The following is a 15111-nucleotide window of genomic DNA, read 5'->3' as shown; positions in this document are numbered from 1 at the left end:
TATTGCTACTCTAAGTATCTAGAGAAATAACCAAAAAAATGCAAATGGTGTTGTGTGTTCCACAACAAACCTTTATGCTTGTCTCCCAATATCGTGTGGCTTTAGGTTGGTTTCTTAAGGAAGCAAAGCTTACATGGGCATACTGGTTTTGCTAGATCCCCATGTAACTTTTCTATCTATCAGATTTCCGAGATATTTCATAAAAAGAGATGATATCAAAACAATCAAGTACTTTATGAAAAACAGAGGTCAAATAGAGGAAGGTATGCATTCTGGGAGAAATGTATTGAGAGCTGTCCTACGACCATTTCAGTTTGCCTTCTCTTCCTTCTAAAGACGGTGGTTCCCCGCTCGTTTATACCACATGCCTATTTTCTTGCCTGATCTACTTGGTCATCAGAGCAGATGGCAAGTGAGAAGGGAACTGGAGGATTCCGGATGTGGGAAAGCAAGATAGAGGATGGAGCTGGAATATGTGCAATCAGGAAAGTGCTAAGGGTCTAAGGCTCAGATGCTGAGGACTTAGGTTTCAAGAGCTGCACCCATCATAGAGCACCTCCACTTGTTGAGATGCTCCTGACTGAAAGATGTCATGATGACTTAGGGAATGGTGAGCTAAAATACGGAAAGTGTGAAAGATGACTTCATTTTTTTTTTCAGTAAAGGCTTTTATCAGAGGCTTTTTTTCTTACTCTGGGAGTACAGAAAAGTGTTTTGGAGGGTTTTTTGGTCCTCATATGGCTTAGAATAGCAATGCCACTTGCATTCCAAGTAATCATATATTAGCTTTGTTACTTTTCACCATGAGAGGAGAATTAGACTATTAAAAGGTTTGACAAGCTTCACCCAAATACCTTACTTGTGAAGATGTAGGAGCTCCTTGTAAAAATGTCTTCCTGGTTTAAATTATGCATAAGACTTGAGATGTCTGTTAATGGTTCTCCGCTATGCAACGTTCACGAGTGAGCATTTAAACATACAGTATTCTGAGCATCTTCCGTCAGCTACCCAAGGCTGTCAGACAGATGAGGGATCCCACTTCTTCGTACGTGCAGAACTTGGCATTTTCAGTCAGTCATAAGCTCATGTAGTAAGCTGTTAATGCAGCAGTCTGAGTCCATTTCTACTGTCTTCATAAATGCTTCAGAAGAGAAAATAAGTTGTTTGCAAAAGGAGTGGTTGTTAAAATCTGTGCTTGCTTCCTTCAACCATCTACACGATATGGGAGCTAGGGGAGGAAGCAGGAAGATGCAGCTGTTCGGAAGTACAGGAAGATGACTGTAGTGGTGGTGACTGTAGTGTTCTTTTGCCACTTGCAGTCCATTTCCTGATTAAAACATGAAGATGTGGAAGCTTTCTGTATTTCACAACTACATTTTATTGAAATGTTAGAAAATGTTCTGCTTTCTTGTTTTCAATAGCTGAAGATCTCTGCAGTATTCAAAGAAAATACAGGTTGATTTTCAGAAAGGAGGATGGCCATGTGCAGAACTAGCATTCTTTAATATGCTATCCTGTCAGATTTGGATTTGCTAAAATACTTTTACTACTACTTTTTTGACATTTAGAAATAGTTTTTGTTTGTTTTTGTTATGCGTATGTTTGGTTTTGAATTCCAGGGGATTGAAATAGATTCATAACAGAAGTAAAATGAGGTATTGAGAGTTGTATAGATGCTATATTGAGGGATATCATTCATATACATATACAAAACCACATCTACAACATTTTAATATCTGTATGTGTGTGTATACATATACCCGAGGATTTTTACAAGTAGTTTGAATCTGTTTCAGTGTTTTCATTAGAAAGAGTTCTGTTTGAATTAGGTGAAATTTTTGGGATGCAAAAACATAAACTAGATTTCTTTCATGTCAATGGCTTGTAAGTTGTTCTTTTGTTACTAGCCTGGATTTTAATGGCTTTGATGGCTTTGTGAGATGGCCAGAAGTCTGATTTCGGTGCTGAACAAAGCTGTTACCAATGTGTCCACAGCAACCAGTCATCCTGACCTATGGGTAGGGTAATCGCTCACAGCAAAATACACAGGAAATGCATTTGTGCAAGACTGTTTGTTTTAGTTTGTTATTACACATTTGAGTGATTTGTTAACCCTGTTTAACATATTAGTAGAGTTTCCTCCAAAGAAGATGCAGAAATATATATATATATTATATTATATAAATATTTTGCTTATGGTATCCCCCTTTTCTTCCTTTGGGAGTTAGTACAGAAAGTTGCACCTTCCTACTTGTCCTGTTGTACGTTTTTAGGAGCTGGGAGAGTTCGCCTGAGAAGTGTAATTTCTTTCAATAGTAATTCAGTTCCAATCAAAACGATAGAAAAGCCTATGCATTAGACTATGCACAGGTTTTATTAAGTTACGTTGCCCCAGGTTTTCAGTACTTGAGTGCCAGTAACTGAAGGAAATTCTTGGAGTGTGTTCAGAGCATAAAAATGTAATAGTGAAGCCAGCAGCTTTCATCAGGCTGCAAGCGAGATAAAATATGCTGATGGTACCTAGCAGAAGGCTTCCCTGGCATACATATGGCATCCATGTATCTTTTATCCTGTCCAATACTTTCTGTACTTTGAAAATTTTTGATCATGCCTGCTTTTCTTTGTTTGGCTGTTAATGGTAATTTTAACAGTTCCTGGTTTAAATGAGAATTTTTAGATGCTTGAATGTTTTGTTGACTTAAACAAACAAAAAGCCCTCTGATTTTTTTTTTTATATAAAATTATAATTAATAGGATGTATTCAATTTAAATAATTTTAAATTTTCCAGTGCTTTTCAGAACTTGTGCTTTTAACTAAAAAGATTTTAATAGTTAGATTTAATACATGTTGGGGTTCGTGAAGCCATTGTTTTCAATTGAATATTACATTGTTTGTGGTGGTCTTTTGATGATAATTTATTTTAAAGATGCAAATCAGTTAACGTGATGAAAATTAATTCTTTATTTGTAAATGCAAATCTTTTAACTTAAGGAAAGTAATGAACTTGAGACAATTGCTGATACTATCAGCTGAACATGTTGGTACTGGCATTTTCATTGTGCTTGAGCACTACTTAGCATTGCAGTAGTCAGGTTTGTTCAAAATGGACATGTAATTGAATTATTTTAAGTATAAAAGGTTCAAAAAATTAGTTATAATTGCAGAGAATGTGATTTGAATGCGAACATCCCCCATTATTGGGAAAACGTTTTGGTGTATGTTATGATGACTTGAAGAACAACAAAGTTGTTCACAAGCAAATGCAGCCTAAGAAGTGTGATTGCTCTGTGGGTTACAGTCCATGAGAGGAGGGTGTGAATTTTGCCAGGACGTCTGAAGGCCCCTAGGTTTTTGCTGCACAGCTTTTCTTGTCACAGCACCTGTGAAGTGATAAATCACATTACTATTCTAGATTTTTGCCTCTGTCACAAAAACAGTTGTCTTTCAAATTCTTTTTTATTTCTTTCCATGCCATTGATTTACGAACTTCAAGGCAAAACATTTTAACTTGTCTTGTGCTTCTTGAGCAATTTCTCACCTAGAGCTGAAGAAGCTGAATTTCTGTACAACCGTGGGGTTGTACATTTGAGTCTCTTCCTATGCAGTTTAATATAGTACCTAAAAGTCTGAAATACTAAAAAGCAATTCATTCTAAATCTTAATAATACTGTCAAAATGGATCGCAAAAATTCAGGGATAAAAGCACTGGGCTTAGTATTATTCTTAAATAAAAGTGTTATTTCCAATGAAAAATGTTACGCTTTTTCAGTTACCTTGGCTCATTACAAGCAGAAATGTCAGTTCTGGAAGCCGGTGGCGCGGCCGCTGATGATGCACAGATGCTAGAGGTCAGCAGAAGTCACTGGTGTGAGTCACCCCATCGCTGTGAGCCTTCTACTGAGTGGTGCTTTAGTAACCAAACTCTTAGATATAGGATAGTCCAAAGGAAAACTAGTTAGGATGATACTTAAACCTTACTGAAAGGTGCGTTAAAATGGCAATACAAACAGGGTCAGTCTGTTCTTTTGTAAACATGCGCTGGACTACTGCAAATATTTAATAATTGGCAAGCAAAAAAAGTTTGCTTCTACAATATAAAACCATAGATAAATCAAAGGAATTTGGGTTATTAGCTGATAAATATGTTTAACTTTTACAACAAACTCATTCATTAACAGCCTAGTAGCCAAGAACATGTGGAGTGGTAGTTTCTGCAGGCCTGGTTTGGTGTCAGAAGTAGTCACAGAACACCACAGTGGCTGAGCTTTCCAAAGAATGTCTTGTTTTCCTCCTCACTGCTTTGATGAGTGAAACGCAGTGAAAATAGGAACTGACCGAATGCTTTGACTGGAGCACAGGAAAATGCCCTGTGATTTCCAATCACCTAGCATGTGGATGTGGAGTAAGTAACCACCTGCTCTTACGAGTAACTCGCTGTGAGCAACAAGAATGATATCTTTTTGATCTGTGATTCCATCTCATCAAGACAGATTGGTATAACTGTTGCGTTGTTTGCATTTTTTTCTACAAAATATAAAACAGAATAAGTTTTTAAACCTGAGTTTTCCCCCTGAATGAACACAAACACTTTCAGCGTATGTTCATAAGCAATGTTTGAGTGTGATGTTTGTTCAAATGGAGGAATGTTTAGAAATAAATAAATGCAGAAAAGATGTGAAGAAAATGCATGGCTCATAACCTCAACATGAATCTGTCACCATACACAGCTAGGCAAAACGATATACCCTACTGGGATCATATTCAGGGGAAGAAGCTATGCCAGGCACGTAAAATTCTCTCTTCAATGTATTTTTTAGCATTAACAAAGCCTCCACAGTGTAATTTGGAGCACTCCAGTTTAAACAAACAGGTGGCCCTAATGCAGAGCAGCTAGGGGGAAGCAACAAGAATCTAGAAAACAAACAAACAAAAACTACTAGGAAACCCTGAGCAGAAGAGAGTTCTTCTAATCTGTATATTGGGACTGAAAAAAGGAATAGGTCTTGAAAGACCTAAGTAGTTGTTCAAGTCTAAGAGGTGGTTGTCTTCATTTTGTGTTGATGTGTAAGACGTGATGTGTAAGACGTGAGGCAATGGATGCAACGTCAGGAGGATTGAAGGAAGGGGAAAGACCATGCAGCCTTTATCACCAAACACTTTAGGATCTGGGTAAAAAGGCAGTGGGATAGGGTCTTAGATGAGGCAGCTGGAGGAGGTTCTGCCTGAAGTTCTTTGTGCATCTTTTATCCTGTCAGTATATCCTCCATTTCTTTTAGTCTTCTGTATGAAGTTACCCTCCTTCTTGGGATTTCTATGCACTTCACAGATACCAATAAAAATGGAATTATATGAAAATATTTCAGTGAGAATCTTTGTTTTCTCTTCAGTGGTAATAGTGATTAAATGCACGAGAATAAGATTTGTCTAAAAGTTAGACAAGAAGTTCCACAAAGCGAGATTTAGGACAAGATTTAGTGCTGTGCCGTGGTCACAAGGCCATTCATCCAGGAGAATGAATTATTCCCTTGCTGCTGAGAATAATTTACTTTTTTTTTTTTTTTTTTTTTTTTTTTTTTTCCCTTTGTTTTTAAAAATTTTTTTTTTTTTTTTTTTTTTTTTTTTTTTGACTCTATAATGATATTAGAAAGTTGTTTGTTAGTCTTTGTGAAGTATTTGGCTGTACATTGCTGCATGGCTCTTCACGTTTGGTTCAGGATCTCAACAACTTTCTTGTTTGCATATGTCTGGCATGAGCAAAATGTTTTACTTGAAGGCAAAACTAAATATACTAGAACAAAAAGAAATGACTTTTAGAAGTTGTTTGTTAGTAGTTATAGGAAAGATGGCTGTTTTAAAAAAAATGTTTTCAGAACACAAGATAAAAAATTGCTTAGCACAAATGATTTGAATAAGCACTTTAAAATTACATTTTCTCTGGATAATTAAAATGAAATGGAATTTTAATAAGTTAAACCAAAGTTTGTCCAGATTTCTGCCTTCTGTCTCTAATGATTGCTTATTTTTCTTTGCAAATAAATAGAAATTTCTAATATGTATTCATTTTCTCCCAATCTGTCTTTTTGGGTGTTGTTTTTTTCTCCAGATGGTGGATTTGAGTCAAAGCTGTACAACAAGAATCCCTGACCCGTGTTTTCGCTTTTTTAGTGGACTAGAATAGTTTTTGGGAGTCCTCAAATTGTGTGTTTTAGGAACACCAGTACTGTCCTTGTACTGCTTTTTGGTAGATATTCCCCTATGGAATTTAATGTCAATTAGCAGGCTTGTTTGGAAAATACTTTCAACTAATGATGTTGTTCTGTGTTGTTCCATGACTGTAGGAATGAGCACTTTCAAAATAAGTCCTCTTATTTTAAATTTAATTATTTTAATCTTTGACTTCCCATGTGATGCTGTCTCTTTTTACAGTGATGTGGTACGTGTGATAAATACTGTCTGCAATAAGAATCTTCCTTTTCAGACAGTGCTTTTTCAGTGAATGGCTTTTGACTCTAGAAGGAGGTGAACTGCTATGAATGGTTGTTCAAGATTGACGGTTGAGTTTTTTTGTAATTTGTGGCTTCAGAAGACTCCTACACGGATTTCTAAATTGTCTGTGGTTTTAAACTTTTTCTGTAAATCTTGAGAGGAAAAAAAAATCGAGCATGAATCAAGCTGTTGTTACCTATTTTGCTAACCAGTGCTGTCTCATCTCTTTGTGCTTTCTCTTTTCCTCTGTACCTACTTTGAACTTAGGGTAGGGAAACTTTGGGGCAGGAATTGTTAACCAGTGCTGTGCTGCTTAGTCGTTTGTCATAATGGAGTCGGTGTGTGAATATGGCTCCTATCACAATCCAAATAGTAAAGTTATTTTAAGGTAAAAGCACGAAGAGGATATTATAAGCATTTTTTGTAATGAGTGTTACCAACTTGTGAAAACGCAGGAGGAAAAGCTGCACTTCAGATCCAGTGTATTATTTATCTGAAAAAATTTAGTGCCTGTGTAACCAATCATTAATTCTACTAAGAAAAAAATATTAATTAGGCATGTGGCTTATTAACATCCCAGATACACTGAATCAGCTTTCATGAAAGATGTGCGCATTGTCACTTTGAATCAATGCATAGCAATAGAATGGCTTATGTGGTGAAATTCTTTTTTACTGAGCAGTTTAAACTGCTTGAAACTTCAGCATTACCTCTGAATTTGAAGGTTTATGAGGCTTGCTTATTTCTGGAATGTGTCAAAAACGATCAAAATTTGATGAAAGTGAAAAAGAAGAAAGGTGGGGGTGGAGTTGGTGGTGTGGGACACAAGTTCTTCTGCACATCACTGAGCTAATACAGCGCAAGTCTGGTCTGTTGAGTTGTTACTGTTTTTGGAAAGACAACGGGTCATGTCTAACCTCTATGAACAGTCAAGCTGTAACACTTGCTTCCTCTTTAACCTGTGTTCAGAGAAGAGATGCTGCACCTCAGATTCCTTTTACGTCTTTTGTACGTGGATTGTACAGTTTCAGAAATGAACGCTGGAGCTTTTCATAAGCTGTAGTAATTCAGTTTATCAAGCATTTTTTTTTGCTGCATTATTTGCTTTCATCCTGTTTTGTACAATATAAGTTACTACTATATCAGTATCAAACCGTGGTCTTAAAACTCTTTGAATATGCTTCTACTAAAGCCTGATAGATTTAATAATACTCCAGAATTTCCTAGCGCACACATTTGGTAAATCACATTTTGCTCTCTAAAAGAGAAATTAGTGTTTATTATTTTCATTTTCAGGCAGCCTGAACTATCTTCCTAGACTACTTTTTTTCTTCAGGTCTACTTAAGCTGGGAAAGCAAAGCCACAGCTGTAACTCAGCCTTATTACAATTCCTGTAATTGACAACTGATCAGGACCCCCTGTTTTGTCCAAGAATTACAGTATGAGTGGATATTTTAAAAAATGTGGTATAAATTTTCAGCTGTGATAGTGAATTACCTGATTTTCTTCCTCAAGTAAGCAGTGCAGGCTTGATGTCTGTACAGTGTGTTAGCATGTGAGGAATCCGCTGACTGCAGATGCGGAGACTGGGCTCTAAGAATTTAACTGCTAGACAGAAAATTAATGATGGGGGGATGGATTAAGGATTGAGTGGTTATGTTTCTAAGCAGTGAACTCTAGCACAATCCTTTAACTCACGTCCCTAGTAAAAGAAAGGGGATAATCCGTATTTTTTCTGTCAAAATAATGGAGAGGAAGATAATGTGAAGGGAACGCTTTCCTGCTTTGCAGCTGTCTGAATTGGTGTACACTTCTAAATAGGAATAACGTAGATGATTTTTGTCTCCCGTATAAAACTATGTGGTAACATGTTTTCTTCATGAATGTGCCTGCAACGTGCCTGATGATGCTGGGCCTAGCACGCTGTAGAGCCGAGCCTGGCCTCTGGGGCGAAGGGGCCGCGAGCAGCCACCAGTCTCGTCTTCCTCCTGCCCAGGGCACCCAGGGCGATTTTGGTAGAAATCCGGGAGGCTGGTGACTGCCTGCCCTGCAGGGTAAGGACAGACAGCAGGGTGGCAGCTAAGGGAGCACGGTGCTGGAGCACAGACGTGCTGGGAGGAAGCGTGAGGAGAAGCAGTCAGGGAGAGCCTGTGTCTGGGTCCTTGCACAGCTTTACCATGACAGAGAAACTTGTCATTTCTATCGAAACAAATTTGGTTTAAAACTGGCAAAAACAAAGCTTAACTAACTTTTCAGAGACTAATGTTTAGGTTTATCGTGGTATATGTATTGTATATTTATTTTTTTTTCCACAGAAACCTGCTAATATTTTAGTTATGGGTGAAGGTCCTGAGCGAGGAAGAGTAAAAATTGGTATGTTTATATCTTTGATAAGTCCCAGTGTAGCATTTAAGTTAGAATGTTCTGGAGGTGCGGTTGTACCCCCTAAAGTAGTTACTGTCATACTAGTATGTGCTGGAGACATTGTCTAAATGCTGTTTTCTGAGTGACTGGCTTCTTCATACTAGGTCCCTCCACCAGTTCTGACGATGAAATGCTGTAGCCTCACCAATCAAAAGTGGAAAATGTTGTTATATTTTGTTTAACGGGGTGTTTGTGTGGGGCGGGGGATGTCGATGTGGGGGTAAGGATGAGAGCTAGCTAGGGGGAGAGGAGGAGAAAGAAATGGGATTTTAAAATTTCCACCATTTAGCCCTGTAATGTCATGACATTATTTTGCTGCTGCTTCTAAAATCTAAATAGGGAACTATTCACTACAACAAACCTTAAATTTTGTAGCAGAGTCAAAGGTGGCATTTAGCCTACAAAATGTTCTTGAAAGGGTAGACAGGTCCCTTGGAGATAAGCACAAGGGATCCTAGAGTCCAGAAAACACAGTAATTCAGATAAAATGTTTAGTGAGAACTACCACTAAATGCTCAAAACGGGCTGTAACAGGGTAGTAATGGCCCAACACTTCCCCACTGCTGTAACGCTTTCTGGTGGGAGTTACTGAGTGAGAGGATAATTTGTAGAATTTCAAGTGTTTTAAATTAAAGTAAACAAATAACTAAAAATTAACTGTAGCCTAACAGTAATAAGCTATACCAGGCTGTGCATTAGCGTGGCAGTGCTCTGATAGCAGGCTGCTAATGCACAGCCTACTCACATTTGTTACAGTAATGCAGCCCTGTGTGGAAGGCTTTTTTTAAGGATAGTTCATCTTTTTCACTTCCCTCTGGCTCTCCTTCATGAGATTACTCTTCTGCATTGTTGCTCTGTACTCTTACTGTTTTGTTCATCTGAACCATATCGTTAATCAGTAGTATAAAGGCTAGGGGTAGGATTTTTCTTGGAGTGCTCCGTGCCGCTCTAGCTCTTCCCTCCCCTTTTGAGATCCAGAGAATAAACAGGCCAGGGTTGAACACTTCTGCATGCCCTACCCTGAAAGATGTTAATGCCCTTCCAAGGTTTAAGGTCGACAGCAGAGGTTGAGGTCTTCTATGTACACAACAGGGACAGCACGGACAGCGGAAGTGACAACTTCTTCCTATTGCCATATTCTTCATGGAGCAGTTGCTTCCAAAATTGAGAACGTAGGTCATCCTCTGGGCACATGCAGTTTCAACTGTGGTGGTGATGTTTGCTGTACACAACTATTTGCTAGTAATTGCACATAGACCACCCATTTATTTCTTAATGGATAGTTTTGAATTAATTTGGGAATAACTTAGAGCACAACTAATTTAGTCAGACTGTTAATGGACAGGTGAAGGATTCTGTATCGTACCACCAGTCCTCTGAGCCATCCATTCCCAGGGGGAAGAGGGAGGGGAACCCTGTATTTCTAAGTGTGTTATCAAAATGTAGATATTTTTTCTTATTTTCTTAAGATATTACCACAGCAGGAAAAGAATGCAGAAGTTTTACCCGTACCAAGGGCTTCCACTTTTCCAGTGTAACTAATTTATCTAAAAAACACATAACTGGTATTTAACTTAAAATAATTTTATAAGCTTTTTGTGTCATTTTGAGTCATAAATTCACTTTCTGCAAACAATTTTCCTCATTTTTCATAAGTGCTAGTGACTTGATCATATCTTGAGTAATTGATAATGTAGAAAACTGTAAAATGTTTCTATTTTTAAATGCATTAAAACAATCATAAATAGGAGTGCATATGAAAAAAAAAAATTCATATTGTTTAGTCAAGAGACCCTTATTTACACAGCAGTTTTCCCTCACACAGTGAGCTATAGCATGTAGTTTCTTTGCCCTCAGAATGGCTGCTCATCTCATTTTAGTTTTCCTCAGTATGTGTGCATCCCTGCACCACAGAGTCCCTGCTTCTTGGGATTTGGGGAGTGGTGGGTAGGGAAACTGATCTGGCGGGAGAAGCTGCAAATTTAAGTCTCTGCCCATTTTTTCCTGTATCATTTATATTGCCAGTTTAGACAGCTTTCTAGGAAGTTGTATATTAGCAATTCTAAAAAGCAATTTTTAATGATATGATCGCCCAAACAGAATTTTAAAATCGTAGCCTAAATGGTATCTAGTATTGGTAGCTTGGTGCTGGAAATAACGTCTTGACAGAAAATGAGTAGGGAGGCAGGTGCCGTAGGCTTAGTCGCTTTTTTTTGTGAGGGAAATCTTGCTACAGCTAACTTCACGAGGAGGTAGCTGTTGTGGCGTACATGTATGTATTATAAATCATTCTAACCTTTGCAGAACTCGCATTTTGTTCACATCTAAAACGCTGCTTTTTGAAAGACCATGTGGTAATAATGGAATATTTTACTCAAGAACATCAGGTAAAATGAGTCGGGATTTACCAGTGTCCTGAGAGAAGTGAGTTGATGCGCTTTTTCAGAACAATGGTTAATTCTTCGTTCTAAATGGCTCATGTTAGTAATGATTTATAATGATATACTTTATAGGTGGTGACATCCAGTAACTTCTACAAAAGCTTTAAGAAAATGAAATCTGCACACAGAATTCCTATCTGCTGCAGTCTGTGTTTGTGTTTTGTTTAGCACAGTGATGGTAGCAGTAACAAGTGAACTCAATCAGTTCATTTAAAAAGAAATGTGGTAATTTTCCTAACTTTTTAAAACGCCTCTCTTTGAATTTTGCAGCTGATATGGGCTTTGCCCGATTATTTAATTCACCTCTGAAGCCTTTAGCAGACCTGGATCCAGTAGTTGTAACGTTCTGGTATCGAGCTCCAGAGTTGCTTCTTGGAGCAAGGCATTATACCAAAGCTATTGGTAAGTAACACGGAGGATAACCTACTACATGCAAAATGCACCCAACTATTGAAGCATTGTTAAATAGTACAAAGGACAGTAGCTGAGTTAAAGGTATGTTACTGATTTTTTGAGGAAACACCTACTTTTGTCAAATTGTTCACTTTACTGTGGTCTCTGGCTAGGTATAGCAATGAAATATTTAATTTTTTTGCCTCCAAATGCCCTGCAATGCAGTATAATTTGATATGGCTTCCACACCAGATTTTTGTAAATGCTGTTAGAGGTAATACACAATATGGATGCAGCTTCAAACTCTTGGTAAAATCCATATGATGATGCATAGTGCATTAATTTTGTTGCAGATGTTTTTACCTAGTTTCATAAATGCATGAAATAAACTTGTGAAAATACAGGATGGAAAATGTTGGCTGCACTGAAACTAATCCGTAGCAGTGAAGTTTAATGCAGCCCGACATTTTATTTTATATTCTACACTTTTTGTAAGTGCGAAGACAATACTGAATTTGCTTCTGATAAATTAGAAATTTTAAGTTTGCTATTTGGTGTGTGTTTGCCATCAGTAGAAACAGTCCCAGGATGTAATTTTCCAGTAGTAAGTCCTGCTTCATTCAAGCCTCTGTGTTTCGACCTCTCTGTGTCTTTTTCTAAGCACAAGTGTGAATCAGAGTTTCTAGAGGTAATGAGACATCGTCATCATCATGCACCAGCCGAGGCTGTGGTGCTGCACTGTGCACATCCAAAGAACCTTCATCCTCGCAGAATGCAGATGTTGTGAGGATGGCATTAGTTACGTCAGCTTAGTGCTGCCTACTCCTTACCTCTTAATTCCTACTCACCAGTCTGAATTTTATCAACCTTGGCATGGCGTGACTGCCTTCCCTTTGCTGGTCTGTGTGCTGGCCAGTTTGGTGGTTCAGCACCTCCAAAGGCAGGAGCAGTCCTGTGCAGTAGCTGGAGGACAGGGGAGAGTCCAGGAGCAGACTGGAGAGACATTCACCTTAGCGGATGTGAGCGGCTTCACTTTGGGAGTGAGAGACTGTAGGGCAAAGGACTGGAAAGTTTTTCCTTTCTAGAATACTTATTTTTAAAAGATGCATTAAGGCTTGACAAATGTTTCTGGGGAAACGATTTCCCCTGCAGCACTCTGCTTATTCTACACAAACATGGAGACTGTATGTTGGCATATATGCTGTTATTTCTGTAACCTGAAGTTCTTTCCTCAGACTTCACCCTTGTTTTGTTAAAATCATATCAGTGTTTTTGTCAGAGATTTTAATCTTTGACTTAAATGTATTTTCAGCAACTCTTCTGTTAATGCTGCGTTTCTTTTATTAAATATGTTTTTATATGTTTCTTTAAACTGCTTTTTTGTTGTAACTGCATTTCCTTCTGCTTGCAGCATGTAAAACTGCATGGATGGTCATGGCCTTTAGTACGTAATTTCTTTTGGCATTGATAAAAACTGGCTGTATGCAAACACTGAGTAATGGGGTTATGCTCTCTGCATCATTTGCTTTTGTCCTTGTTCATGACCTTTTCTTGTTCATTCAAGGTTCAGCGTAGCTTTACTTTATGTAAGTTAGAAATTGCATTTGTAAATACTGGAAAAAAATGGGAAAACAATCCAGAAAAATTAGGCTTTCTTATTTTACAGATTGGGACACAATGGTTACAACTGAAAGTATTTTACTTTTAAAAATAATAACGATAACAAACAAGGGGTAGGGGGAAGGCCAACCACAGAGAAAGACCTATATACATATATATAAACACATATATATATATATTTAAATGAGTGTTATTTTTTTAAAAAAAAGGGGGCGATAAGGTGCTTAGGAATGGAGCAATATTCTTCCTCCTCTTTTTCTGCAAAGTTTTGTAGAAAGCGTTTTGCTTATTGCAATATCACTGCTTTTCAATTTGTATTTTTACAGATCTTCTACTATTTATTAAATCCAGGGGCTGATCAGAGAGAGCAGATTTTTTGGCCTGACCATGAATTGGCAAAATATTGGTTAGCTCTTCTTTACTTGTGTTTTGTGTGGGCAGTTACCCAAATAGCTTCCCTTTTTTTTTTTCCTTTTTTCATATTTTTAATCAAATTCACTTTTTACATTAATAGTGACTGCACTTAAAAACACCAGAACAAAACACAAAACCAAGTAAGGAAAAAACAAACCCACACAACCTGTATGTTTAACATTGTGTTGTTGACCTTGTGTTGTTACTAAGTTACGGACCTCTATCTGTAGCTAACAGGGAAAGTCCAAGAAGTGTTGCCACTAGTACAACAGAAACTTGAATTGTGCAATGCAGGGACCTTATCTCTGATAACTTAAGAACTAACATCTTACCTCACCAAGATGGTTTTGGAAAGATTCATTTGATTTTTATTTCTGTTCTCCTTTTCTAAAGATATTTGGGCCATAGGGTGTATATTTGCAGAGCTGCTAACATCAGAGCCAATATTCCATTGTCGACAAGAGGATATCAAAACTAGTAATCCTTATCACCATGACCAGCTGGACAGAATATTCAATGTAATGGGATTTCCTGCAGGTACATATTGTATTTTTTTATCACTGCTGTTCAAAGAAAGATAGCTGTATTGCTTTCTTTGCATATGAAGGTGGCAGCTGACCGAAGCAACAAAGGTGTTCAAACACAGTCTTTGTCACAAGTCATCTAGAATCTAATGCTTATATTGGATTTTTTCCTATTATTAATGATAAGGTTATCTTTGCTTCTAAATGTATCAATATTTTGTAATTTTAAAAGATCATGTTTAATGGTGGGTGATTAAAAATCATAAGGAATATTTCTGCATTTCTTCATTATTGTTTTTTATATTTGTAAAGTGACTGTATGAAACCAAGAAAAATGTATACGTTTGGTGAATATTATGCAGAAGTTTAACTCATGCCAAATTAAACAATATATGGAAGTAGCAGAGGTTTTTTTTTTATTTTTTGTCTCCTCCTGGTAGAAAGGTTATTATATGGAGCAAAAATCTTTCCTCCAAATCAGAACAAAGAACAGGTCTTATGAACCAAAATAAGCTACAGTGTGGTTACCTCCTGTGGCATTTTCCCCTCAGTGTTGGTCATATATATATTTTTTTTTCCTACAGGCTGTCTTGCATCTTTTCATTTAATTATTTGATTTCCAGTGTTTACATGATTGCGGAAGTCAGAATAACAGAGGGCTTATTTTTTCCTTGTAGTCATCTTTCTCCTCACTGCTCGTGTTCCCTGTTGTCTGTTCAGTGTTATTCAGTGTTAATATTTTTTTCCTTTACTGTTCTGGTGGACTTTTTCCTTCTCATCACACAAAGTTTGCGATCTTTATTTCTA

General features: G+C 37.4%; 1 protein-coding gene across 4 annotated transcripts in view; it reads left to right on the top strand.

Annotated features, from left to right (window-relative positions):
• CDK8 (cyclin dependent kinase 8) overlaps positions 1-15111 on the top strand; it is an 80566-nt gene that overhangs the window by 49372 nt on the left and 16083 nt on the right. For 3 of the 4 annotated variants that reach the window (XM_035325998.1, XM_035325990.1, XM_035326006.1), the window contains 3 exons: positions 8804-8861; positions 11624-11755; positions 14174-14317. In XM_035325998.1, coding sequence (XP_035181889.1) covers positions 8804-8861; positions 11624-11755; positions 14174-14317 — 334 coding nt within the window. The remainder of the gene's footprint in view (positions 1-8803; positions 8862-11623; positions 11756-14173; positions 14318-15111) is intronic. The other variant, XM_035326015.1, reaches the window with a different exon arrangement.

The sequence above is a fragment of the Oxyura jamaicensis genome, chromosome 1 (assembly GCF_011077185.1).
Source record: "Oxyura jamaicensis isolate SHBP4307 breed ruddy duck chromosome 1, BPBGC_Ojam_1.0, whole genome shotgun sequence".
In the NCBI taxonomy this organism is placed as follows: Eukaryota; Metazoa; Chordata; class Aves; order Anseriformes; family Anatidae; genus Oxyura; species Oxyura jamaicensis.
The sequence above is the reverse complement of the archived record's forward strand: the minus strand, read 5'-3'. Positions and strand labels throughout refer to the sequence as shown.